A 27,844-nucleotide genomic window follows, 5' to 3' on the forward strand; every position below is an offset into this window, starting at 1 on the left:
TTTGTCTTCACTAAACCAAACAAATAAGAGGAAACTTCAAGATCATCAACAATACCCTTACTGGCTGAAAATTCACTAAAGAAGCAGAAAACAACAACAAATTGCCATTCCTAGATGTAGCAGTAGAGCGAACAGCCAATGGGGAACTTCAAACCAGTGTCTACAGAAAAACAACACATACAGACCAAATACTGAGCTATAGAAGCATCCACAATCGAAACTGCATTAGAACCTTACTTTAACACTGCAGCTCAGAGGAATTATGAAGAACAGAGGAAAATCACCTGTATAGTGTATTCAAAAAGAACAGGTACCCAATGAGCAGAGTCTGCTAATTTCTCAGCAACAAACACAAACAAGCAGACAAAATGCGTCCAGAAACCCTAGCCACTCTCCCCTGCATCAAAGACCTCTCGGAAATGACTGCTAGACTACTCTGACCTCTTGGCATCATGGTTGTCCACAAACCCACCAACACACTAAAACAGCAACTAGTAAACTTGAAAAACCCTGTACAGACAATAAGCAAAACTAATGTCATTTACAAAATCCAGTGCAAGAACTAACAAACACTATATCGGACAAACAGGCAGTAAACTAGCCACCAGGGTACATGAGCATCAACTAGCCACAAAAGACAGACCCACTCTTTACATACAGATGAGGAAGGACACCACTTTGACTGGAACAACACATCCATCCTAGGACAAACCAAATAGAGACTTCACGAGAATTCCTAGAGGCATGGCATTCCAACTGGAACTCTATTAACAAACACATTGACTTGGATCCTATTTACCACTCCTGGAGAAAAATAACAAGAAATGATATCACTACACGAAATGATGTCACCAACCCAAGGATACCTAAACATATTAATTAAAAAGTGGGCCATAACACCAGTGCTTTCCCGGAGGCTCACTGATTATGTTACCTAATATGGTGAGGAAATGTCTGAAAACAAACCTTCCAGTTCAGCGAGCAAACTTACATCCAGAACCTCAACCTAAGTTACGAATCTTCTCAAAACTTGCTAATTAATAACCACTACACAGTTTACCCTGAATTCAGTATTGTTTTAAAACTAGATGATTTACAAGTACAGGTTGTAGTTCCAAGAATGAGCAAAGGAGATGACTATATGTTAACTTGATTGATCTCACCAACTGATTCAACCCCATGTGAGCAAAGTTTAAATTGCCCACTAAGCTGCTTCATGTTATCTCCTTCCATGACAATATGATGGATAAAGTCAACTGGAATGAATCAATTTTAAAACTCTTTTTAAGTGACATCAAACATGTTTTGTTCTATGTCTGACATTATTTGGTATATGCTGAAAAACGTGCTGCTGGAAAAGCGCAGCAGGTCAGGCAGCATCCATGGAACAGGAGAATCGACCTTTCGGGCATAAGCCCTTCTTCAGGAATGAGGAGGGTGTGCCAAGCAGGCTAAGATAAAAGGTAGGGAGGAGGAACTTGGGGAAGGGGCTTTGGGAATGCGATAGGTGGAAGGAGGTTAAGGTGAAGGTGATAGGCCAGAGAAGGGGTGGGAGCGGAGAGGTCGGGAAGAAGACTGCAGGTCAAGAACGGGGTGCTGAATCTGAGGGTTGGGACTGAGATAAGGTTGTGGGGGTGGGGGTGGAAATTGAGAAAGCTGGAGAAATCTGCATTCATCCCTTGTGATTGGAGGGATCCTAGGAAGATGAGGCGCTCTTCCTCCAGGCGTCGTGTTGCCATGGTCTGGCGATGGAGGAGGCCAAGGACCTGCATGTTCTTGGCAGAGTGGGAAGGGGAGTTAGTGTTCAGCCACGGGGCGGTTGGGTTGGTTGATGCAGGTGTCCCAGAGGTGTTCTCTGAAACGTTCCGCAAGTAGGCGGCCTGTCTCCCCAATGTAGAGGAGGCCACATCGAGTGCAGCGGATGCAGTAAATGACGTGTGTGGAGGTGCAGGTGAATTTGTGACGGATATGGAAGGATCCCTTGGGGCCTTGGAGGGAAGTGAAGGGAGAGGTGTGGACGCAAGTTTTGCATTTCTTGCAGTTGCAGGGGAAGGTGCCAGGAGTGGAGGGTGAGTTGGTGGGGGGTGTGGACCTGACGAGGGAGTCGCAGAGGGAGTGGTCTTTCCGGAACACTGATGGGGGAGGGGAGGGAAATATATCCTTGGTGGTGCGGTCTGTTGGAGGTGGTGGAAATGACGAAGGATGATACAATGTATCTGGAGGTTGGTGGGGTTCTGTCCTATTGGCGATTAGCGGGGCGGGCGGTTCAAGGGTGGAGGAGTGGGAAGTGGAGGAAATGCGGTGAAGAGCATAGTCAACCACTTCTGAGGGGAAATTGCGGTCTTTGAAGAAGGAGGCAATCTGGGTTGTTCGGTATTGGTATTCATCCTCCTGGGAGCAGATGCGGCGGAAGCAAAGGAATTGGGAATATGGGATGGCGTTTTTACAGGGGGCAGAGTGGGAGGAGGTGTAATCTAGGAAACTGTGGGAGTCGGTCAGTCTATAGTAAATGTCCGTGTTGAGTCAGTCGCCCGAGATAGAAATGGAGAGTTCTAGGAAGGGGAGGGAGGAGTCTGAGACAGTCCAGGTAAATTTGAGGTCGGGGTGGAATGTGTTAGTAAAGTGGATGAACTGTTCAACCTCCTCGTGGGAGCATGAGGTAGCACCGATACGGTCATCAATGTAGCGGAGGAAAAGGTGGGGGGTGGTGCCAGTGTAGCTGCACAAGATGGACTGTTCCACATATCAAACAAAGAGGCAGGCATAGCTGGGGCCCATGTGGGTGCCCATGGCTACTCCTTTGGTTTGGAGGAAGTGGGAGGATTGGAAAGAGAAGTTGTTCAGAGTGAGGACCAGTTCAGTCAGTCGAAGGAGGGTGTCAGTGGAAGGGTACTGGTTGGTTCGGCAGGAAAGGAAGAAGAGGAGGGCTTTGAGGCCTTCGTGATGGGGGATGGAGGTGTACCAGGACTGGATGTCTATGGTGCAGATAAGGTGTTGGGGGACGGGGAAGCGAAAATCATGGAGGAGGTGGAGGGCGTGGGTGGTGTCCGGAACGTAGGTGGGGAGTTCTTGGACTAAGGGGGACAGGACCGTGTCGAGGTATGTAGAGACGAGTTCGGTGGGGCAGGAGCAGGCTGAGACAATGGGTCGGCTGGGGCAGTCAGGTTTGTGGATTTTGGGCAGGAGGTAGAAACGGGTGGTGCGGGGTTGTGGAACTGAGGTTGGAGGTGGTGGATGGGAGATCCCCTGAGGTGATGAGGTTATGGATGGTCTGGCAGATTATGGTTTGGTGGTGGGAGGTGGGGTCATAGCCAAGGGGGCAGTAGGAGGAGGTGTCCACGAGCTGGCGTTTAGCCTCATGTAAAGATCGTTGTGCCAAACTACCACCGCACCTCCCTTGTTTGCCGGTTTGGTAGTGAGGTATTTGGTATATTCTCCTTTACTGTTGTTACATGTCGTTAGGTCACTTAGAGTGTGTTCACTTATATATTAATTCTAACCGAAAGCAGTTCAGTTTTGCTTGCCTGAGATTGAAAACAAAGGCACTCCATCTCATTTTTAAAAAGTTGCTGTACACTTACAGTATCATCCCAACATTACATTGTGAGGAGCATCTTCAATTAGAAATGGATGGCCTCTCAAGGAAACATGTCATGGGTCCAGGATGTTGCCCTTTTGGCCGTCTAATTCACATGGGCACCATGATACTGGGAGTGTTTGATAGCTTCATCTATCTGAATATCTCATGTCTTGGCTCCACCGACACCAGCAATTTGTTACTTGATGTCTTCAGCATGCAGTGCAAACGTTGCAGCTGTCATATGCAAATTGAGTAAGAAGGCACAGAAAACCTAAATTTGACTGAGAAAGCCAAATTACCACTCTACCTACGTTTCACTTCAAGCAAGAGAATTGCTGAACAATTTCTACCTTTCCTCTACTGTATCCTTGGCATCTTTTGGCAGGGCATGGTCACCCATGTAGAAGACCTTTTTGTGTTATCATGAACCCATTGCTAAGTTAATGAAATCTCTTTCAGCCACATTCATAGCTGTATACCCAATGACTTGTAATATAAAGAACTGGCCATTAAACCATGACCTGTTGATCATCCATTTCTCCACTACAAGTCCGTGTACAAGCAAAATATGAAGATGGCAAAAATTAACGGTGAGAAATGGGAGATGATTGCTTACAACTGTTACATCTGGGGGCTAACTGTTTTGAAGGCATTGGCAGACGTGAGCAGAAATTAAAAGCTCAGCTAGTTAAGGAGAGTTCCCAGAGGAAATAGAGGCCACAAATTGTGCATTATCTGAACTTTGTCTCCTTATCAGCAAATGCAGCAGAGACTGTCATGCCAGAGTGAGGTTCTTGAGCCACACCAGGCAAGACTTAACAGCAGTGACTACAATTGTGCAAACATTGTCTGAGAATTCGTGGTTGTAGATTTGAACAGTTTTGACCCGTTTCTTTATAAAAGTCCATGATTGCTGAGAGAGGAAAACAGATCAAACTGCAACAATGTTGTCCTGCAATTTTATATGCAATTCAATGATAGAAACAGACAATGCATTATCTAAATTGAAGTGAGTTTCAGGGAGCCAGAGTTTTGTGCTTTTAACTGCAGGTTGGATTTAACTGGAGGAATTTGATGTTGTTGTTGTTGTTCTTTAATCATTACACTAAACATTGCTGTAATTTCTTAGATGTCGTCCATGTTGGTTTCCAAGTGCCACCTTCCTTGTTTAACGGCAAGGATTAAGTTCAGTTTTTATATATTGCTAACATTTTGGAAAAGAAAGCACACCAAGACCCCACTGCTGAGAAATATTTTAAAGAGCCTGAGGTGCTAATTCAAAGAAGAGCAAGGAATTTCTCCCCAGTGTCCTATCCAATAACATCAGTATACAGAAAGTAGGAGTAGCCATTTTGGCCCCTAAAGCTTGTGCTACCATTTACTAAGATCATGACCAATCTCTTTGTAACCTCAACTTCATATTGCTGCCTATCCCAGCCAGAAATTAAATATATTTCTAAATATCAAGGAATTACAAATTTAAGCTAATTGTGGTAATTCACTATTCAGTGAACAAACTGTGTGAAAATAATAATAAAGCAGGTGAACAGACTGCAGGAGCAGCATATGAGGGCAATATTAAGTTATTTGAATCACTGCCTGTGTGTTTATCCCTATCAAGCCCTCAGTTAATTTTGGAAAAAATTCCTTTGCCTGTTGGGTGTAGCAAATAAGCATTGTTGTTTATTCACTGATGGAATTCATTAATTCAAATACTGTACTTTTGACAATTTTATGTGACTGCTGAATTAAGTGAAGAGTGAAGCTGAGGGCATCCATAGATTAAATTCTCCTTGCTATAATCTGCTTTAAAATGATCTGTTAACACATGTTGTATCCATTTAACACGTTGCCTATTGTATCGTTGTACCATGTTATACAAATCAACATTAGTCAATCAAGTGTGGAGTTCATATAATCTGTCTTTCTTTTTGTGCTGTTGATTGAGAGTTAAATACAGACCAGAGTACCAGAGATAACCCCTGCTCCTCTTCAAAATAGTGCCATGGGATCTTTTTTTTACATTCCCCAAACAGACAGGTGAGACTGCGTTCAAAAATTGGCACTTAGCACAGTTCCCTTAGTACTGCATTCGAATGTTAACCTTGATTTTTGTGCTTAAGTTGCTGGAGTGGGACTTGAACCCAGAACCTTGAGATCCACAGGTGAGCTGTGATTGAGCTATGGTTGACACAAGTTTTAAGTGAAGTACTAAAGTTGTATTGCAGTTTTTAATGTTTTGGGTCTGCTTTCTCTTGTAGCAAAAGTAAGCAAAGCACAAGAACAAGGAAAAGACTCATCAGAGTTGGGTAGTAACAAGTAAGTATCATCCCTTTTGTTTCAATTTCGGTGTGATTATCTGAATGATGAAATGGGCCTTCGATTTGGCTACTTGCCTGTTCAACAAAAAAGTCCATTTCTGTCTGTAGATAAATCTATAGCATATAAGTGGCTTCGCAATATTTTTGCATGAAAGTTTGAGCTCAATAAAGACATTGGCTGTGGTTTACTAGTTTACTCTTGAGAAAGATGAAAGATACCAAGGATGTTTTGTTTTTGAAGATGGATGTCGTGGGTCATGTTTATTCTAAGATCTTATACGTCATTTTGTTGAAATTGGTTTATTAGTTTTATCTTAAATGTAACATTAAGGGAAAATGGGATGTAGCTTTGATATTGTTGCTTGGTGTTAACTCTTTACCAAAACTCTGGCCATAACGAAAGCATGGAATTTCCAAACAAAAAGTCTGTTTTGTGGAATGATGACTATTAATTGATCATCTGATTTTTCTTGAGGATTAATTCAATTCAAAGTTTACAAAGTGAAATAAACAATATTGATGCTGAAATGGTCCCCTTTACTGGATATGAAAATTATCAAATAAGATAGATTGATAGCTACTGAAAATTGGAAGTTTTAGTGACCAGATTCTTCAGAGTGGTGATTATTCTAAATTCATTGCAACAATCTCTTTAGCCTTTCTGCTCGGGATAGAAATCAGAGATAATTTTTTAAATCACTTTTTGATTGATCTTAATTAAATTTTGAGAGTTGCTGTTGAACTAGATCACAGCTACCTGGGCTTTCTGGCAAAGAGCAAGCTCAAAGTGCTTATGACTACTCCCTCAACAACCATAAACTCCTTTGCAAAAAAATGGCAACGCACAGATGCACCTGTACTTGTAATAGAATAAAACTTCAGACTCTGGTTTGTTACAGTTAAGTAAACCTGGCTTAATTTTCAAAACTTTCCTCGATAATAAGTTGGATGTTGTAATGCTCACTGATATTAAACTAGCACTTATTGTTTATGGTGTCTGTGTACAATCAATGTAACATTTTTTTCATTATTAACGAGTAGCAAGAATAGATAAGACAATGTTTATGCAAATTGTGGCTACCTTGAATTTCAGAGAGAAGAGTTGAGATTTAGGCCTCTACCAACATAATTTGACATTTAAATTGAGCTGAAGGAAAGAATTGTGTGCTGTCGCAGCAACACCTAGGTGATGTTGGGAGTGTGTTTCATGTTTAGGCCACTGCTGAAGGATTACAGCTGTAAAATCCAATGATTCTAGTTAAATAACCCTCTTGTAGAAATTTCAAAAAGAAATGTCAAGGGTTAACTATTAAATGAACTTGCTGCAAAGATTGGAATTGCAAACTCTGAGGCATTTTAATGTCCAGTAATTTTATTGAGGATCAGGTGTACCACCAATCTAAGAATGGTTTTTGTTGTGTTCCTGAGTTCTTCATGCAAATCAATCACACACTTATGAATAGTAACAAGCACTTTGGGTTCTTTTTTATATGGCATTGTAAACCTTAAAAACTTACAGGAAAGCTTTACATGCTTATCTTAGGGAATCAAGTATATGCAACTCCTATATGATGTCACTTGCTGTATGGCATCACTCTTTACATATTCTGTTGAAGTAAATTAACAAAATTTCCCCTTTTTTCTCAAGTAGAACATTACACAATAAAAATTAATACACATTACAGAATTGCTATGAGCACTACCTAAAGTTAGACTTCCATCCATCATTTGAGTCCCTAAAATATGTAGGTGGTTTATTATTATGCCTGGACCTGGTAAAAAGTTAATCCTTTTCTGAGATCAAGCATTGTCACAAGGTGCTCTTGACTCATCAAAGTAGATGCGTGAGTATCTTGCACATTATCTCTGTGTTTGTTGGTTTTCATAGTGATCTTTCACATTTTCACTCTTAGACTTTATGAGCAAATATGTTCTCAATGCTACTGGAATATTGTCTAAGATGAGGTTCCTTTAGTCCTCCTCAACATCACACCGTCCAACGTGTGATTTCACATGCATTTGACTCAATACAATCCTTAAATACCTCTGTCGGCATCAGGTTTTTTCTCTTAGGTGAATAACTTGTTTTTTTTGCCCTATATGGAAGCTAAGCTGTGCTGTGTCTAATCCTAACAAAAACAAAAGTTCTGGAGAAGCTCAAGTCTGGAAACATCTAATCATACCATTTGTGTATAGACCTCTGCTTCTTCAGTAGGCTTTTCTGCACTAATGCAAGTCAAGGGCAGATGATTTGTAAATATTATCCTAATTTCCTGCCAGCATGTGAATTCAACTGATGTGTGAGATGATGGATCTAGTGTTGCTTATAAATGCAATTAGAAATGTAATTTGATTCTGTGAGCTATTCTGTCAGCAACACTATTGGATCTAGGATAATCTGGGCGGCATCAGGAGGTGGAGAAGTGGACATTTTGGGTGTAACCCTTCTTTGGGGGTGGGTGTAAGGGGAACTGCAGAAAAAGGGAGTGGCAGGGACAGGGTGGTGAAGTGGGGATAGGTGAAGACAGGCAGAGGGCACAACCTGGTTGGTCAATGGGAGGAATGAATCCAGTAGGTCGCTGGGAGTGGTTGGTGGAAGGGGGAGGGACTGGGAAGGGAGTACTTTGCATCAATATTCACCCAGAAGAAAGATATGGACAATAGTGAGATTTATGTGCAGCATGCTAATATACTACAGCATTTTGAGATCAAGGCAAGTGTTGGGGTCTCTTGAAGAGCATTAAAATGGATAAGTCCCTAAGGTCCGATGTGATCCACCCCAGGTTATTGATAAAAGGAAGAGAGGAGATTGCTGTGGTTTTGATTAAGTTCTTCGTAACTTCTCCAGCAACTGGAGAGGACCCGGAGGACTGGTGAGTAAATAATATTGTTCCTCTCTTCAAGAAGGGAAATAGAGATAATCGAGGAAATAATTATAGGTCGGTGTGTCTCAGTGGTTGAAGCTATTGAAGATTCTTAGGGTAGGATTTACACGCATTTGGAAAAGCATGCCCTAATTAGGGATGGTCAGATGGCTACATGCAGGGCAGGTCATGTCTTACGAACTTGTTTACATGGAATTTGGTAAGGCTCTTGATAAAGGGTCTCGTAATAGGCTCATCAAGAAGATGCATGGGATCCACGATGTCTTGGCCATTTTGATTCAGAATTGGCTTGCCCACAGAAGACAGTGGTAGAAAAGTGTTTTTCTGGCTGCTCAGCAGGGATCCATACTAGGACCTCTGCTGTTTATGATTTATATAAATGACTTGGATGAAAATGTAGATTGATTGGATTAGTAAGTTTGCAGATGATGCAAAGATTGGTGGAGTTGTGAATAGTGTAGAAGCTTGTCAAAGAACACAGTGGGATATAGGTTAGTTGCAGATATGGGTGGAGAAATGGCTGATGGAGTATAAATGTAAGATACTACACGTTGAGAGATCAAATGTTAAGGAAGAGTATATAGTTAATGGCAGAACCCTGAACAGCATTGATGAATAGAGGGATCTTGAGATTCAAGTCCATGGCTCCCTGAAAGTGGCCGTGCAAGTAGATAGGGTGGTAAAGAGGGTGTATTGCATGCTCATCTGTATTGGTTGGGAATTGAGTCCAAGATTCAGAATGTTATGTTGCAAATTTATAAGACTTTGGTTAGGCAAGTATTGCATTCAATTCTGGTCGCCGCATTACGGGAAGGATGTGGAGGTTGCAGAAGAGGTTTATGTCAGAGAAAGCAATCCAAGTTTTTCTAGCCTCTCCTGAACTATAAGGAGAGGCTAGAAAAACTTGGGTTGCTTTCTCTGGGGCTGAGGGGAGATTTGGTAGAAGTCTATAAAGGTATGAGATGCCTAGATTGGTTGATGGTTAGAATCTTTGCCCAGAGTGGAGGTGTCTAAAACTAGAGGGCATGCATTTAAGGTGAACAGGGGAAAGTACAAAGGAGATGCGAGGAGTTTGTTTTTTTTTTCACAGATTGGTAAGAGTGTGGAACATGCTGCCAGGAGTTGTGCTGAAGGTAGATATGGTAGATGTGTTTAAGAGACTTTTAGATATGCGCATGAATATGCAGGGTATGAGAGATATGGATTAAGGGTAGGCAGAAGGGAGTAGTTTAATTTGACATGATGCATGGCATCGTGAGTCAAAGGGCCCGTTCCTGTGCTGTACAGTTCCATGTTCTGACTGATTTTAAATAAATTAATGGAGTGATGTATGGGTCCAGGAAACAAATTCCATTCTCTGTCAAAGGCTTAAATTTGAAATGGAGCATCTGTGGCCTTCAAATTTACGATGGGAAGTTTGGTAATCATTGCATTGATGCTGTTTGCTTTACAAGAATTTTTTTGGAAAAGAGGGGTTGGAGATTCCTTTGTAGGAAATACTGAACAATACTGCAACATTGCAGCTTGTGTCATCATCACATCCAGCCCCATATTACTGCAATCTGTAGCACATGAATTTTAGTTGGCCCACTCACAAAGCTTTTGATGACACCTGTATCATAAAGGACGTATGGCTTCACAGTTATTGACTCTAAATTGACTTTTGCAGACTGATCCTGAGCCAGTGTAATACTCCTATTGATCACTAAGCCAGTTACCTTTTGATTAGTCATTTGTTTATTTTGGTCATTGTTCTGAGTGTGTTTCTAGTTCCTGTTGTGTCGCTAAGTACTGACTTTGTAGCAAACAAAGCACTGTCACCATGTTGCATAACTGTGTTTATCTCACAGAATTACAAATCACAAATTGATGAATGGGGAAAAGCTACTTTGTGTTCTTTTTCTTGAAGATCACGGGCGGCACGGTGGCACAGTGGTTAGCACTGCTGCCTCACAGCGCCAGGGACCTGGGTTCAATTCCCGCCTCAGGCGACTGACTGTGTGGAGTTTGCACGTTCTCCCCGTGTCTGCGTGGGTTTCCACCGGGTGCTCCGGTTTCCTCCCACAGTCCAAAGATGTGCGGGTCAGGTGAATTGGCCATGCTAAAATTCCCCGTAGTGTTAGGTAAGGGGTATATGTAGGGGTATGGGTGGGTTGCGCTTCGGCGGGTCGGTGTGGACTTGTTGGGCCGAAGGGCCTGTTTCCACACTGTAAGTAATCTAATCTAATCACCATTACAGGAAAATTCTAAATGCATATCTTGAGAATCAACAGAGCTCCTACTGCTGTATCACATACAGTATGGCACCACTTCCTGCAGTGTTGATGCGTATTCACTAATTACATATTCCATTGAATCAATGCCGTAGTGATTTTTGTAAATTGTTTCAGATTACCTGGTTTACAGGGCAAACTGATTCTTATCCTGTAGATAACGTAGATAATTAAGAACTGTAAAGTTGATTAACGCTGTATAACTATGTGTTCCTTTTATATAAGTTGCATCTATTTCACTCTAACAATCTACTAATTTCATATTACGGGAGAGTGATTGTATTAGCAGCGCTACATTTGAGAAAAGTAGCATTCATTTGATTCGAATATAAATTAATGCGGTTATGATACTTCTACACAGAGAATGAGGTAATCCCTTATAAGGGAAGGACCTGAAACGTGCTTTCTCTCCACAGATGCTGTCAAACCTGCTGAGTTTTTTTCCAGCAATTTCTGTTTTTGTTTCTTGTAAATGGGTTTTGCTTTAAACAAGCTTCAGTCAACAGTGACAAATCATGGTAGGAGTGCAATGCATAGTGGCTTAGTGAAATATCACATGGGTTGGTAAGTGGGCAGTATTGAAGACAGTTTCTTCTGTCATTCTTGGATATTTTCTACAAAAAAAAAGTTTAAATATTTAATCACTCAGTCACTCCTGTGCACTGCCTCACACTGTGTTTCAGGATTGTATGGTGGAGGCGTCCGATAACATCAACTGCCCAAAGTCTTGACTAGAGCTGATGTGTGACCCACAAAGAATCAGGATGGAAAACAAGTGATGTGACATGAGCACCCAACCAAGCACCAGTTGAATTCATTTCTGTTCTCCCAGAAGGTTTCCATTTGTACAAACAAATTAAGTTTTCAGGATTGCCCTATGCCCACATAGATTTGATTTGCAATCTGGTAAAGTACCTACATGAATATTTGATAAACTTGACTTACCTATGCATCAAACTTATCATGGTAATTCAGTGCTTTCCTAGATCAGGCTTTCATTTTCACTTTCACTTCTGTTTTATTTTGCGAATACTTAGTTATGGCCGTAATGGGTGTTTTAGAATTTGTTGAATGTAGACAATATGCAAGCTGATTCCCATAGACCAGAGGTGCCAAGATCACCTCAGGCAATTTCATCACCTAGCACAGGGAATATAAAAACAGACCCGCCTTTTGATTGCTACCCAGGAACTCCAGTTTTAAGGTGTGATTGTGTGCAGAGCTCACTGCTAAGAATAGGAAAACTGTCAATGTTTGTGCCCCAGATGGCCAATTAACCAACTAATGACAGAACTAATGTGTAAAGGATAGCCACTTGATTGAGGATTAAAGGTGCCTGTGAAATCCAGCCAAGAGTAAAGGCAGATAGTAAATCTGCAAAAATATATTTTGAAGAGGGGGAGGTTAAAGCAGAGAATAACTGAAGAATCTCTGTTGAACTTACTTGTAGTGGTTCACTAGTTAATGCCAATAAACTGTAGATGAAATAAATTCATAATTTTGCTGGGACTAGATTAATTGAGATTCCAGAAAAAAAATCACCTAAGTTGCTATACCACAAAGTTTCTCTGAAAATATAGCTAATAATTTCTTTGTTGTTTCAAAAGCAACATTTGTTTTTTGTGTTTATCTAAGTGCATTAGATGATGTTGGATAACTTCAGAAACACTTATTGAATTATTTTCATTCTCTTTTGGTGCAGCTGTTCTGTTTCTGAAGATGTCTTTAGACAATCACCGCTTACTTCAAAATTGAGAGATCCTTTATCTGACCTCCATGTGGGACCAGCATCACATGGTATGTGATGCTTATAGTTTTGTATTTTGGCTGTGGTTTTAAGATTTGTAGAAATAAAGTGTGTACTGACTTATTTTGGTCAAATAATTTTTCAAAATTGCATGTTTTGCACATTTTTTGGTAGCTGAATAATTAATTGTGGGGCAAGTGTAAATTCATCAATCTTGATTTTTAAAGGCAGTGAGATCAGAAAAATGGCTGTGATACTAATTTTTCTTCAATCCATTCTCTCTTCGAATACAACTCCTGGCTGCTGCATGGGATTAGTTATTTTCCCCAACAAAACAAACTAATAGCTTTTAGCCTTTTTTGAGCACACAGTAGTCCATTAAATAACCACACAAATGGGTTAATTCTGTCATCGCTGAAGATGGTGGTCGTGCCTCCTTCCAGTAGATTTTGTGTTGAGAGTTTTAGAGCATTAGAAAGCTAAACTTCAAAGGATTGAATGGCCTTTGCTCACTTTCAAAAAAATATTCTTGTTTAAAGCTGATAGTCTTAGTAAGAACTAATAGTGTTAGGTATATGGCATTGATTGAAATTGTTTATCCAGTAAAAAGTAAAAATAATTTAGGCATGAAACTGGAAGGTAATGAGCAGAAAGTAGTCCATTCATCCCGTAAATTCATCTGCATAGGTACTTCACTATGCATCTTGAGTGATTAATGAATGCAGGTGTAATTCACTTCGGCATGTCCATTGAAAATATTTTGTCATCTGAGTATTTTTATATTGTTTGTTTTAATTTCTAACTTTACATGAGCCTTGCATAGCGTTGGGAATACTGGCTACTGAACAAATGGCCAGTGTAACCATGTTTCTAAAATTAACATGTTTCATGTTTCATGGTTAAGAGCACATCTGTTGAAAAAAATCTTGAATTAATGCAGAAAAGTTCTCACAATACTTGGTAATAATTGAATGTCTTCTACATTGCACTTGTCATGTACAGACCTGTACCCAGTCAATGTCAATTAACTTCAGGAGGGGAGGGGAGAAAGCAGCAGTCTTAACAAAATACTCAAACTTTACAAGGACTGGGCAATTTTTGCTTCATTGCATGAGAATGTTAATGGTATTTAACTTTATTCATCTGTTATCCATATGTTGTGCTCCTACCAAATGGCCGCTATGTGAAATATGATTTGTGCAAATTGCATGTGGTTAGTAGTGTCTGCAGACTGATGAGAGCCATATTCCCATTGAGATGCGATATATAGGTGTAGGCTTCTGTTCAGCCAATTAACATTGAATCTAAGTATTGGCAATCTTAATGCCATGTTTGACCCTGAGATGAACTTTCAACCTCAAATTCACTCTGTAATTTTGCTTAATTCCATTTTCAAAACATTGCCAAGCTTGACTATCCAGTGCTCCTTTTACTGGCTTCTATTCATCTTCCCTGCATAAACTTGAGCTCGCTCTGTTAACCATATGCTAACTCCCACCAAGTCACATTAACCTTTCACTACTGTGATTGCTGTTTTGCATTGGTTGCAGATCTGGCACTGCTGCAATTTAAAAATTATTTTAGCCTATTTAAACCTTGCCGTGGTCTCTCCCTTGCCTCTCCCTACCCTCTCTCTTTGTAATCTCCATTTTACAATCCTTTTGCCCGAAACGTCGATTTTGCTGCTCATTGGATGCTGCCTGAACTGCTGTGCTCTTCCAGCACCACTGATCCAGAATCTGTTTCTCCCATGCCTATTCTAATTGCTTCACAACTGGTGTCTGTGCCTTCAGTTGCCTAGGGCCAAGTTGTGAAATTCCCCCTCTCTGCTTTGCTATCTCATTCCTTTTAAGGTGTTCTTTAAAATCCATCTTTACATCAATTTTTTTAACATCTATCATGTCTTATGTGGCTTTTTGTCAAAGTTTGTTGATTAGAGTTTTTATTGAAGTACCTTGAGATTTCTTGCGCTGTTAAGGGAGCTATATTGTAAGTTTTGCAGATCCTGGATCAACATTCCAAATCTACCCTCCTTCACAAAAGCATTAATTTTATGCTAATTATTTGATTTTATAACTATTGAGAGAAACTGCAAAAATTCTTAACGGAGAGACAAAACAATCTTTGAAGGAAAGTTTGCATGTAAAATATATAAAACTTTATCCATTTTAAAATTTGTTGAGGTGGAGAAGTGCCAGTGTGAATAGACCTGTCTGGTTCTGTCACGTTATACATCCCAATTGCAGAATAAAGCTGGCAGCAAGGTTAGTAGCACTTATAGTCTTCTCGATCAGTTTCCTAACTAAAAGTGTAGTATAGATGTTGAGATGAAAGAGCTTAAAGGCTAAAATTATTCGGAAATCAATTTAGCAGTTACCTTTATAGAAAGCTAACTCTCTGAACCAGGTATCACTCTAAACATAATTAAAACACTGTTATGCCTATGAAGTAAAGACTACATAAGAACTATTGTCCATTTGCAGAAGCAGGAAAATTAACTGTCGAGTCAGGGACTATAACCCCACCGTGGAAATTTTGTGAGCAGCTTTTTCCCTGTAAAATTTGTGGGAAGGTTTTTGGCCGGCAGCAGACACTGTCTCGACACCTTTCTTTGCACACAGGTAAGGAGATGTTATGAATAAAGTGCTGTGTTTGTTAGCTTTTCAAATTAAATTATAAACTGGACTTGGAACAACACTCCTGAAGCGTTAAAAGGCTATATCATTAAATGTAAGAGTGTTTGAAAGCTAACCATTTAAAATTGTTATTTTTATAGAAGAACGAAGATACAAGTGTCATCTGTGTCCCTATGCTGCCAAGTGTCGAGCAAACTTGAACCAGCATTTGACAATCCATTCGGTGAAGTTAGTGAGTGGTGATTCTGAGGACATTGCTACTGCTGTAACCTCCAAGAGTGGTGATTGCAAGAAGAGTCTATATTACTATAGGTAATTCTGTTCCTTTTCCCCTGCAGCTAGTTAATTCACCTCAGTTCAACATCATGCTTGAACTTCATTTAAAATATTGCATGTGTAAGAATCAAAACAATTTTTTTAACATTATTTAATTTTCTATCTAGCTGCCATGTTTGTGGATTTGAGACAGAGGTAAACCTGCAGTTTGTCAGCCACATGTCATTGCATGTAGATAAGGAGCAATGGATGTTTTCATTGTGCTGTGGCACATGTAACTTTTCTTGCATGGACGAAACTGAAATGAAAACACATGTGGATGCAGCACATGCAGGTAACCACGACATCAAAATTTATTACTGGGTGGGAAGCAGAGGGGTTTGCTTGTATGCATTTTAATTTTCCTTCTGGGAATCATATTTAAATTTCATTTCACTCCGGTAACATTATAGCCTCGTAAGTAAAATCAATCATAAAAAAAATTCCTTAAGTTTTGCTTCATTGTTTCCAGTCAATGCCTCCAACTCCTTATGACCTGACCCACCAGCAGGGGTACTGTCCAGAGGGAGTATCCGTCAGTCCTTAACAATGTCTTTAGACCTCACGAAATCTCAGCATCAGATCCAAGTATGGGAAAGGAAATCTTCTAATTACTACTAGTTGCCCTCCATTAGCTGATACTCAATACTCCTTAATGTTGGAAAATGCACTGAGGGGTTGGTAAGGGCTCAGAGTGTACTCTGGATGAGAGACTTCAGTGCAGTGGCTTGTTAGGACCACTATTGGCTGAGCTTCCTCTTTGAAGGAATTATCTGTCAGATGAAATCTTTAGCAGCTGGTAAGAAAATCATTAAGAGAAAATAACCTTTCTTGACCTTGCCCTCAATGATCCACCTGTCACCTCATATATTTGGCCATAATGGCAGCATTGGTGCAAGTGACCAATATACTTATTATATTATGTTTCCACTGTGCTAAATGAGATAGATTCGGAATAAATCTGGGCATCCAAATATGCTGTGGACCAGCAGCAGCAGAATTGTGTTCACCCACAATCTTATGACCCTTAAGCAAATCCTTCACTCTGCCACAATCATCAAGTGAGAAGATCATTCCAGGTTGAATGAGGAGAGGAGAAGAAACAGCACGTCGGCAGGGACAATGGTTAAAATGAGGTATGAACCTGGTGAAGCTCCAGCAAAGGACATCAAAAGTGCAATTTACAAAACTACGCGATCCCTTGAATAATGTATCAGACCAAAGCTGTGAAATGTTGTCACAACCAGTCATTGAAAAACATCCTGTCCTCCAAAGATGAGGGAGCTCAATGTGCAAATGCACAAAGCAAGGCTGAATCATTTGCAACGATCTTCAGCCTGCAGCACTGAATGGATAATTCATCCTAGCTCTGTAGTGAGCTCCCAACATTGCAGATATCGGTGTTGAACCAATTTGAATCACTCCATGTGATATTAAAATATAGCTGAACACACTGGATAAAGCAAAGGTTATTGATCTGGCTGGGTGAAAGTTCAATAAGACCAAAGAAGCTCAAAGCCGTCCAGGAAAAGGAAGCCCCTTTTGAGACCCTGACCACAGGCTGCATGCAGCAATAGCATTGAAAGATTCACTGCAGTGACTTGCAAAGCCTTCTGTGCTGGCACCTTCCAAACCCTCGGTCTCTACCATATAGAAGAGCAAGGATAGCAGGCACATGGGAACACCTCATCTGCAAGTTCCTGTCCAAGCTACAAACATCTTGGATTAGAAATATGTCACCATTTTTCTGCTATAGCTGGGTCAAAAGCCTAAACCTTGCTCTTTGACAGTGCTGTGCGTGTACTTACACCATATGAACTACAGTTTTGATGAAGGCACTTCAATCCCTCCCCCTCACGATTCTTCAAGGTATTTAGAGATGGGCAACAAAAACTGGCCTTGCTGGTGACATTCATGTTCTGCGGACAGGTTAGTTTTTCTTTTTTTCAAAAAAAACCAATTTAAGCCAAATGTAAGGCAAGTTTTGTCTTTCAAACAAAATTGAATTAAAAGGAAAATTGCTGGAAATTCTGAAGGAGTGCTCCAATCTTCCAGTGTAATTTAGATGAGAGTCCAGCAAAATCCTAGAGAAATATTGTGAATGGTCATTTTCAGATATTTACGCCATCTCTCTTGGGCTAACCTTATCTTCTGCCAAAGTCATAGCAGAAAAATAAACTTTTTTTTGTCAACTGGGCTATCGGTTTTGCATCTGGTTACATTGTGATAAAATACATATCTCAGCTTATGACAAACATCTTGAGTCTTAACTTCATTGTATTTGCCATTTCTATAGGTGAGAAAGTTTCAGTGCCCTCTTGTCTTAGTCCCACCAGTGAATCAAAGGCAGCTCCAACTTTTTTCTCATCATCGTCGTCGTCCTCATTATCTTCATCTTCAGCACTTTGTGATTCTGTTACTGAATCTGAAACCCTAAATTCTGACTTCACCAAAGAAGAGCAAATCACTTCCTTCAACTCTCCAATAGCATTCGGTGGATCATCTACATCAGCTGCTGAAGAGAAATCTGAGAAAGGTGAGGAAGTATTTATTGGCTCAAGAATCCAATTTAAAATTTTTACCTCCGATGCATCCAAGTGGTTACATTCTTTTTCCCCCCTTTCTGTATTGAGCCTCTTTAGCATTTTAAACTCCAAGTTAAGTCAGTAAGGAAATACTTCTTATTCATAGGCCTGACAACTCGTGTTGTACAACTGATTATTGAAATGTGAGACTGTACGAATGCATGACAAGCCAGAGTAGTGTAAAAATAGCTATGTTTAGAGGCTGTCTTTCAGTAAGTTTATAAAGAAAATAGAGACTTCCAAGTATGAACGCAAGATGTGCAGATATCTTGAGTTGAATGGTAAATTAAGAAAATGATTGCCAGTGAATGCAGTGTGTTGTACAGTATAGAACTGTAATTTCTACTTACTGCAGGTGTCAAAATAACAGGCTTTTCTGCGTATCAGGAACCCAATAATTCCAAACGTTGTGTTAAATGTTTTCATTCTGCTAAAGTATTCAAATTTAGATTTCAATATAGAAATGATTTCAACTTGAATAAAAATAAGAGGGTTTGAGCCTTACCCTCTACTCCAGTGTTCACATTCCTGGACAGCATTTTCCATAAACAGACCGAATCTCCCTTGACCTCAAATCTTCAATCATATATATGCTGTGCATGGCATAAATTGCCCTCGTTAAATAGTTTTTTTCATTCTTGCATTTTTTTTCTTTGCTTTTCTTTTAAAGTCACTCAACTTTCTGACTAAAACCCCAAGGTCAAAAATACTTGACTATTTATGTACAACTTAAATTTTAAGCAATTTTAAACTTACTGCTGACTATTAGCAGTCAAAAGATACACCAAGCTGCCCAAGCTCCTCAGTGCTTTGTTATAATTAGTCCACAAGGGGTCAATGAATCCTTTTTTTTAATTGTAATGTTTGCATCATGAAATGAGCAGCAAAATGTTTTGATACAACAGTGAGGTTTTTTTTCATGGTCAGCCTTCAAGAAGAGACAAAATAAAAAGACAAAATGTGGGTCTGATAATATCTATGGAGAGGGAAACAGAGTTAACATTTCGAGTGCAATATCACTCTTCAGAACTGAAGAGGGCAGTTTTGAAATAGTCATACTGGACTTGAAGCATTAACTCTGAGAGAGAAATGCAGATGCTCCTGGACCTACTGAGTTTCTCACATTTTTTGTTTTTATTTTAGATTTCCAGTATCTGTAGTATTTCACACTTACAAGAAATGAAAAGTAGTTTTCCCACAAGTTTGGATTTCATTGACAAAATAAACTTACTTGGCAAAGGATTCAGCAAAACATTTTCATGGTACAACTACCTTTCTAGTAAATGTGTTAAGTCTAATTTTTCAAGGTGAACTGTCAATCAATCTCAACAAAACAATGTTAATTATTAGTAATCTCTTTTCAATTTGTGGAGTATGATTATAGCTAAATCTAGCCATAATAGTGACTGCACTTAAAAGCTATCCATTGTACACAAAGTATATTGGGATAATTCTAAGGGATACAATAAACCGTTAAACAAGTACAAAATCTATTTTGTTTTACTAATATCTCCTTATTTATCACTTCCTTAGATGTACATTTCCTGCGAACTGGTTTCCTCCCAATATTGTGGTGCTCTTCTGATTCAGATTTTGTGTTGCCTCATGTACTTTGGGACAACAAAATAGACTAATGTAGAATAGATGTAATCAATAATGATCAAAGTAATAATCAGATTACATGCAGATGTTACTGTTATTGCAACAGAATGTTTAGGTCCTAAAGTAAATCTTTCAAAATTTGGTTTGCCTCAAGCATCTAAAAACAGATGATATGTCAGCATAAATCTCCCTGAATATCATAAGATGTCCTTGTACTGTGGATACTTTTGTAGTCTTTGGATTTCTGTTTGCTTCATCCATATTCATGATCAGATCATTTCAGTGCAAACTTTTTAAACTTCTTTCAAGAGATATTAATATCGCTGACAAGGTTAATGTTTGTTGCTAATCACTAATTGCCCTTGTTCACCACCACCTTGCGCCACTGCAGACCAGTTGATGTCGTAAGGAGTTCCAGGATTTTGATCTAGTAGAAATTCAGGATAGTAAGTCAGGATGTTGTGTGACTTAGAGAAAAATTTGCAGATGGTGGTGTTCTGATGTGTGTTTACTAGTATTCTCCTGAATGTTAAAGTTGTGAGTTTGGAACTCTTGTTGAAGGAGCTTTGGGGTATTGCTGCCTCTTGTATTTGGTAGATTCTTCTGTAACTGTATCGGCATTACATGAGATGCCAATCAAAAAGGCTATGTTGTATTCCACCAGAGTTATGGCAGCAGCAAGGAAGGTAGAATTTTGTCCTTGAGTCTGTAGGAGGTGACCTTTATAGAGGCTTATAATATCATAGGATGAATAGCCAAAGTCTTTTCGCCAGGGTAGGGGAATGCAAAACCAGGGGGCATAGGTTTGAGCTGAGAGAGGAAAGATTTAAAAGGGACAGCCTTTTCATGCAGAGCGTGGTGGGTGTATGCAATGAGCTACCAGAGGCTGTGGTGGAGGCTGGTACAATCACAACATTTAAAAGGCATCTGGATGGGTATATGAATAGGAAGGGTTTAAAGAGATATGGGTCAAATGCTGGCAAATGGGATTAGATTAATTTAGGATATCCAGTGGGCATGAGCGAATTGGACCGAAGGGTCTGTTTCCGTGCTGTACAGTTCTATGACTGTGATCCAAAGTGGTGTAAATGGTGAATATAGGAAGATGGAAGGAGTATGCAGAAATAATACAGAATTTAGTTAATAACCAATGAGAATTCTCATGATTACTATTTAAACAACCCTGATATTACTGGGACAGAAGATCCCGACAAAAGGAAATGAAACAATGGAGCTCCCATTGTGTATACTGAACTCCTAACCGCCTTGGTAATAAGTACAATAAGTACAACATCTGTTGGATCTAAAAATGGAAATGAATCAAAGAAGATAGAAAAAAAAAAGTAAGGAACATCTAGGAATAGTTAGAATAATATACTTCAGGATGACAATAGAGGAGGACACAAGTAGGACAAAAGCCAAGTTAATACATTGGAAAAAAGCTAATGTATCGAGAGATCGAGCATTGAATTTGAAAAAATAAAATGGGCAACTAAATTGGCAAATAACAGTATGGAGCAACAATGGGAAACCTTTAAAACTATTTTCAACAAAGTTTAGTAAATACGTTTTCCACCAAAGGCAAAGAACAAGCTAAACACTAGTGAGACTCCATGGATGAATGAATGCATAAAGGAACATCTGAGGATTGTGAAATAGACATTAAGTACAGACAGCAAAATGAGAGAGGATTGGAAGAGTTTAGGAAAATGTCTTAAACAAAACACAACTAGGAAAGGAAAGGAGAAACTATGAAAATAAATGATCAAAGAAATATCTAACTAAACAGTTACATCAATCAATTCAAGAAAGGAAGGCTGTAATGGGAGCAGGAACAGGACACCCCACAAGGGAAGAATACAGAGATGGCAAAATATTAAATAATTATTTTATTTTACTTTCTACTAGAGACCGAGAGAGAACAGATAGCCATGACATTGATGAGATGAGTATTAAGACAAGTGTCTATAAAATAAAAGAGGGGAAGACTTTCACTGGCAGAAAAATAAATTGGAAAAGCTAGTCCAGCCATGACTATGGAGGGAAGTTAGGGATAGTTTAGTTCCAAGGAAGGAGCATAAAAATTGCCAAAAAAGCAGTAAACCTGAGGATTTGGAACAGTTTTGATTTTAGCAAAGGACAATAGTATTGAATTAAGAGGGGAAGATTGAACATGAAAATTGCCTTGTGGGGAACATACAAACTGATTGGAAAAGCTTGTATAGGTTTGTGAAGAGAAAAGAGATGAGTGAGGATAAATGTAGATCCTTTACAGAGAGTATCGGGGAAGAAAGAGGTGGCAGATCAATTAAATGTATATTTAGGTGCTGCCTTCATGTAGGAGAACACTAATAATGTCCTAAAAATATTGGGGAACACAGTATCTGGTGAGAGGGAGAAACTGTAAGAAATCAGTATTAGTAGGGAAATGTGTTGGGGAAATTGATGGGGTCCCCATGGCCCCATTATCCACATTACAGAACACTTAAGTGTCCCTAAAATAGTGAGTGCATTAGTGGTCACCTTTCCTGGTTCTTTTGACTCTGGAACAATTCTAGTGGATTGGAGAGTTGCGAATGTCATCTCACTATTTAAAAAAGCAGACAGAGAGAAAACTGGGAATTATATAACGGTTAGCCTGACAGTAGGGAAGATGCTAGAGTCAATTATAAAAAAAATAGCAGTGCACTTGAGAAACAGTGACCGAATTGGACAGAATCTGTGATTTATGAAGGGGAAATCATGATCGATCTATCGGAATTCTTCATTGATGTGACTAGTAGAATTTTTAAGGGGGAGCCAGTGGCTGTCATTTATTTGGATTTCAGAAGACTTTTGATAAGGTATTACATCAGAGATTAGCATGTAAGATTCACGAACATGAATTTGGAATATGGTATTGACATGGATAGAGAACTAGCTTTCAGTCAGGAAACTGAGAATAATGGGTCTCTTTTCTGAGCAGCAGGAAGTACCTAGTGAATTACCACAGGAATCGATGCTTAGATACCAACTCTTCAAATATGTATGTATCTGATGATTTAGAGGAGGAAACTAAATGTAATGTTTCCAAGTTTGCAGATGACTCAAAGCTGGGCGGGTGAACTGTGAGGAAGATGTAGAGATGCTTCAGTGTGGTTTTGAACAAGTTGAGTGAGTGAGCAAAGCATGGCAGATGAAGTATAATGTGGTGAATGATCTACTTTAGTAGCAAAACTAAAGAAAAACTGTTATCTTAAAGGCAATCGATTGGGAAAAGGGGGAAGAACAATTACATGGGTGTCCTTGTGCACCAGTCATTGAAAGTAAACATGCAGGCGCAACAGGTGGTGAAGAAGGCAAGTGATATGTTGGCCTTCGTAGCTAGAAGAGGAGGGATGTCTTGTCGCAATTGTACAGGATCTGAGTTTGATCAAGGAGTATTGCATGCGGTTCTGGTCTCCTTTTCTGCGGAAGCATGTTCTGGCTGTGAAGGGAGTGCAGCAAAAAAAATATCAGGCTGATTCCTTGGATTGCAGAGCTGATGTATGTGGAAAGACTAGATCAGCTAGGACTACATTCACTGGAGTTTAGAAGAATGGGTTGAATCCCTCAAAGCCCTATACATTTCTAACACTGCTTGACAGGGTAAATGGAGGAAGAATGTTCCCTGATGGCCAGGGAGTCCCATAATTAGGGGTCACAGTTTAAGAATACAGGATAGGCCATTTAATACTGAGATGAGAAATTTCTTCACCCAGAGAACGGTGAGTTTGTGAATTCTCTGCCCCACAGCAAGTTGTTAAGCCTAAAACATTGAATATTCTCAAGGAGTTAGAGATTGGTAAAACTATCAAAGTGTATGGGGGTAGAAAAAAGGAAAGGGCATGCTGAGTTGGATGATCAACCATGATTATATTGAATGGCGGAGCAGGCTTGAAGGGCTGACTGGCCTACGCAAGCTACTATCTTCAATGTTTCTATGAATAAAAGGGAAAGGGGATCTGATGGCCTAATGGTATTATCGTTCGACTATTAATCCAGAGTCCCAACTAATGTTTTGGAGACCCGGATTCAAATCCCATCATGGCAAGTGGTGGAAATTGAGTTCAATAAAAATCTGAAATTAAGAGTTTAATGATGACTATGTCCATTGTCAATTGTCAGGGAAAACAAAACTATTTTATATACTAATGTTCTTTTAAGGAAGTAAACTGTCATCCTTATCTGACAAAAAGCTGAAAGAACTGCAGAAAAGCTCTGCAGGTCTAGCAGCATCTGTAGAAAGAAATCAGAATTAACTTTTGAAGAAGGGTCACTGGACCTGAGAATTCTGATTCATCCTTACGTAGTGGGGATTTCAAGACTGGGAACATGTTTTTAATGTGAGAAGAGAAATTTTAAAAAGACAGACACAAGGGTCAAATTTTTTTGAAGTGGTTTGTGTGTGGAATGATCTTCCTGAGGAAGTGGTGGTTGCGGCCACAATTACATCATTTAAAAGACACTCAGCTAAGTATGTGGAAAGGTTTGGAGGGTTATGAGCCATGAGCAGGCAGGTGGTACTAGTTTAGTTTGGCATCATGTTCAACATGGAGTGCTTGGACTAAAGGGTCTGTTTCCACGCTGCATGATTCTATGGCCTGGCCTACGTGTGACTCCAAACCTATAGCAATGTGGTTGACTGTGAACTGCCCTCTAGGCAGTTAGGGGTGGGCAATAAATGCTAGTCTCCCAGTGAATGAGTTTTTAAAAATTCACCCTCTCTCAGAAGATAAAATCCCTGTTCCCAATGGGATCCATTATATATTTTGGAAAAATCTAGGTAAGAGATAACAAACATTACTACTCATTTTTAATAATTTGTTTGGAAAAGATGTAGTTCCAGCAGATTGGTAGATAGCTAATTCCTGTGTTTGGGAAAGGGCACAGAACATGTCCAAGGAATTGTAGAACTGCAAGCTAAGGTATTGGTAGAGAAAAAAATTAGAATCTGCGTGAAGGGAAAGAATAGAATGACATCTAGAAATGCAAAATGTAAGAATGAATTGTCAGCATGGATTTCAAAGGAAAAGTTTTTTATTTAGGGAAGATAGAATATTTAATGGCAAAGCAGTAGATGTAAATTATTTGGCTTTTCAATAGGTCTTTTTATTATAAAATGAGTGAATAAAGAAAGAAAATGTGGAGTCAGGGGGACAGGTAGCAAAATGCATTATTAGTTGGCCTCAAAATGGAAGACAGCATCTGTAAAGGGAATTTGCTCAGGGGCAAAAGGTGACATGTGGTTTTTCTGCATGGGGTTGTGCAGGGAATCCTGCTGTTCAGAAGATACATTAATGATTTTCACTTTGCAATCAAAAATACAATTGCTAAACTTGCAGAAAATACCAAATTGTCGTAGGCTGTCATAATGAGGAGGACTGCAACAAATTACAGGAGGATATAATATCCTAGAAAATGGATAAATATTGGCAAATGAAATTGAAACAGATAAAGTGAGGTACTACTCTTTAGTAGGAGGAATAGGAATACCTACTTGATAAGTGAGTGTTTAGATGGGAACAAAAGGATCTTTTGTTCCCATCTTCTGTGATTGGTGTATAAATAAAAATTAAAACTACCATTAAAAGGGTAAACCAAGCAATTGGCATTATTTTTACAATATAAAATAGACAAATGGAGAAGTTGTACTTGAGCTTTGGTTAGGGCATATATAGTGAACTGCTCACAGTTCAGGTTGTTACATAAAAATAATGAGGCACTGGAGAAACTGCAGAGAAGATTTACAAGCATGATGGCAGAAATGTGTGAATGTACATATCAGGAAAGGATTGACAAGTTGGGTTTCTTCTCTTGAAAAATGATGGCTAATGAGTGACATAATAGAGATTCTTTGAAATAATGTAATATGTTAATCGATTCGATGCAAGGAGAATATTTCTACTTATGGGGAGTAACCTCATGAGAGGCCATCAATAGAAGATGGTCACCAGAAATTAAATGGGGAATTCAAAAGAAACTTTACTGTAATAGAATTTGCCACTGTAGATCTGATTGAAGTGAAGCAGAATGATGTATATTACCAGAAGTGAATAGATTGCTGCAATCGTAAATTTAGATGAGAAGACATGGGATAAGGCTCAACTGGAGCATAGACACCAGCATGGATTGGTTGGTACAAATTGCTTGTTTCCTTGTCATATTATCCTACCTATACATGGAGGAAAGTAATAGAAAGGGCATAAATTCACCAGATCCCCAGCTTTTCCGTGAAGTATGTATGGAACCTTGTAAGGAGCAGAGCAGTCTCCTTACTGTAAGCAAAGTCAGTAACATTTAGATGGCATATTTGAGCGCAGAGGCTCCCAAACCAGGGACGTCATCACGTAATACCTGGCGGAACATTTGTGAACAGGTACATTGAATATGACACAGTTTACAGATCTATTCTATTGCAGTTATTAGGCTCACCTTGGCATCCAGGCTAGAAGCTCCAAAGAAGCAAGACTCTGATGGTAAAAGCACATTAATTATGTTCTCAAGGTCATGACACCATGATACCCTGCTGCTACAACACAACAATCACATGAGAGGGGCAGTCATTTGATGCCCTAATGTCATGGATTTTTGCTTGAGGTATTTAAATTAAGGAATTGCCTCTTGCTCCAGTGGATTTTGGAAGGACCAGTATCTGAGACCCTAGATGGTCTTATAATGGCACTTGGTAAAAACAATGACTGGAAGGGTACTGTTGGGGACGTCTGGAGACTTGACCTGGTTTGGCGACTGTCGGTTTTCAATCCTACTGCCTTTTTAATCAGCCTAGATCCTGTGTGAGAATGTTAACATTGCTGTTTATTAATTCACCCATACCTATACCCAAGAACATTACTGTATCTGTCAATAAACACGAAGTTTGAAATTACATGCAATCATTCAACAGTATGGTACTTTCACTTTGTGAAGTGACAGGTGAAAGTTATGAACGTTTCATACGGAAGGATTTCTAGGCTAATTGCCAGACGTAGACTGTCCTAACAAATGCACAGCAGAGTATATGGTGTATGTTTCGGCTTTCAAGAGATTCGGTCTGCTTACTGAAACTGTTTTTAAAATATAAATTTTTGAGAAAGTTGTTGAGTGGTATAGCAGCAAAGAACCCAAGGTATATTCCATGGTTCCTTGGACGGTGAATTCAAACATCTGTGTTTTTCTACTGTCGGACCTTTTTTCTAATCAGTAAAATAGGCACATTGTGTTAGCTTTGGCAAATCTGGTGATGTTTGTTTTGGAATTGCTGCCTGCTGCATGAGATCTCCATGCCTGAGGTTAACAACGCAAAGTCTATATAAGAGCAGCTTTTGCTGTTGGAGGAAGTAACGCTACTACCTTCCCCACCCTCAGTTTTAGCATGGCTGATCATAATTCATAACTAACTTAATGACTTTCTTTATTGAAACTTGTCAGTAAAACCTAATATCGTTTATTGTGTACTATGCTATGTGCTCTGCATTATAGAGTTTTTTTCAAAACCCCTATCCTAATGTTTCACTTTTAGATTTGTAATTATGGTGCTTGTGTTAATCCTTAGGTTTTGAGTGCATCTTCTGTAACTTTGTGTGTAAAACAAAGATGATGTATGACCGACATCTACAGATCCACCTCATCACCAGGATGTATGAGTGTGACATCTGTCACAAATTTTTGAAAACGCCAGAACAACTTGTGGAGCACAAAAAATGCCATAACGTATCCACTGGAGGACTCAAGTAAGGAAAGCTGGGATGTAGACTGCCATTCTCAGAGTTTGGCATTTAGGAACTTACCAGCAGAAAGTATTTTTCAACTTTTGGGTTTAATGCAAGCTAAATTTATATTGGCTTTCAGAAAGTTAATGTAGTGTTAAATGGTAATGAGA

The 27,844-nt window shown here is 39.4% G+C and overlaps 1 protein-coding gene across 5 annotated transcripts in view; it reads left to right on the plus strand.

Annotated features, from left to right (window-relative positions):
• Nucleotides 1-27,844, plus strand: part of znf827 (zinc finger protein 827) — a 129,443-nt gene that overhangs the window by 94,374 nt on the left and 7,225 nt on the right. For 4 of the 5 annotated variants that reach the window (XR_009644849.1, XM_060827083.1, XM_060827110.1 and 1 more), the window contains 7 exons: nt 5,842-5,899; nt 12,762-12,856; nt 15,290-15,427; nt 15,583-15,754; nt 15,886-16,052; nt 18,054-18,293; nt 27,518-27,695. Coding sequence is in view for 4 of the 5 variants with exons in the window: in XM_060827083.1 (XP_060683066.1) it covers nt 5,842-5,899; nt 12,762-12,856; nt 15,290-15,427; nt 15,583-15,754; nt 15,886-16,052; nt 18,054-18,293; nt 27,518-27,695 (1,048 nt within the window). In the remaining variant the exon portion in view is untranslated. The remainder of the gene's footprint in view (nt 1-5,841; nt 5,900-12,761; nt 12,857-15,289; nt 15,428-15,582; nt 15,755-15,885; nt 16,053-18,053; nt 18,294-27,517; nt 27,696-27,844) is intronic. The other variant, XM_060827101.1, reaches the window with a different exon arrangement.

The sequence above is a fragment of the Hemiscyllium ocellatum genome, chromosome 1 (genome assembly GCF_020745735.1).
Source record: "Hemiscyllium ocellatum isolate sHemOce1 chromosome 1, sHemOce1.pat.X.cur, whole genome shotgun sequence".
Lineage (NCBI taxonomy): Eukaryota > Metazoa > Chordata > Chondrichthyes > Orectolobiformes > Hemiscylliidae > Hemiscyllium > Hemiscyllium ocellatum.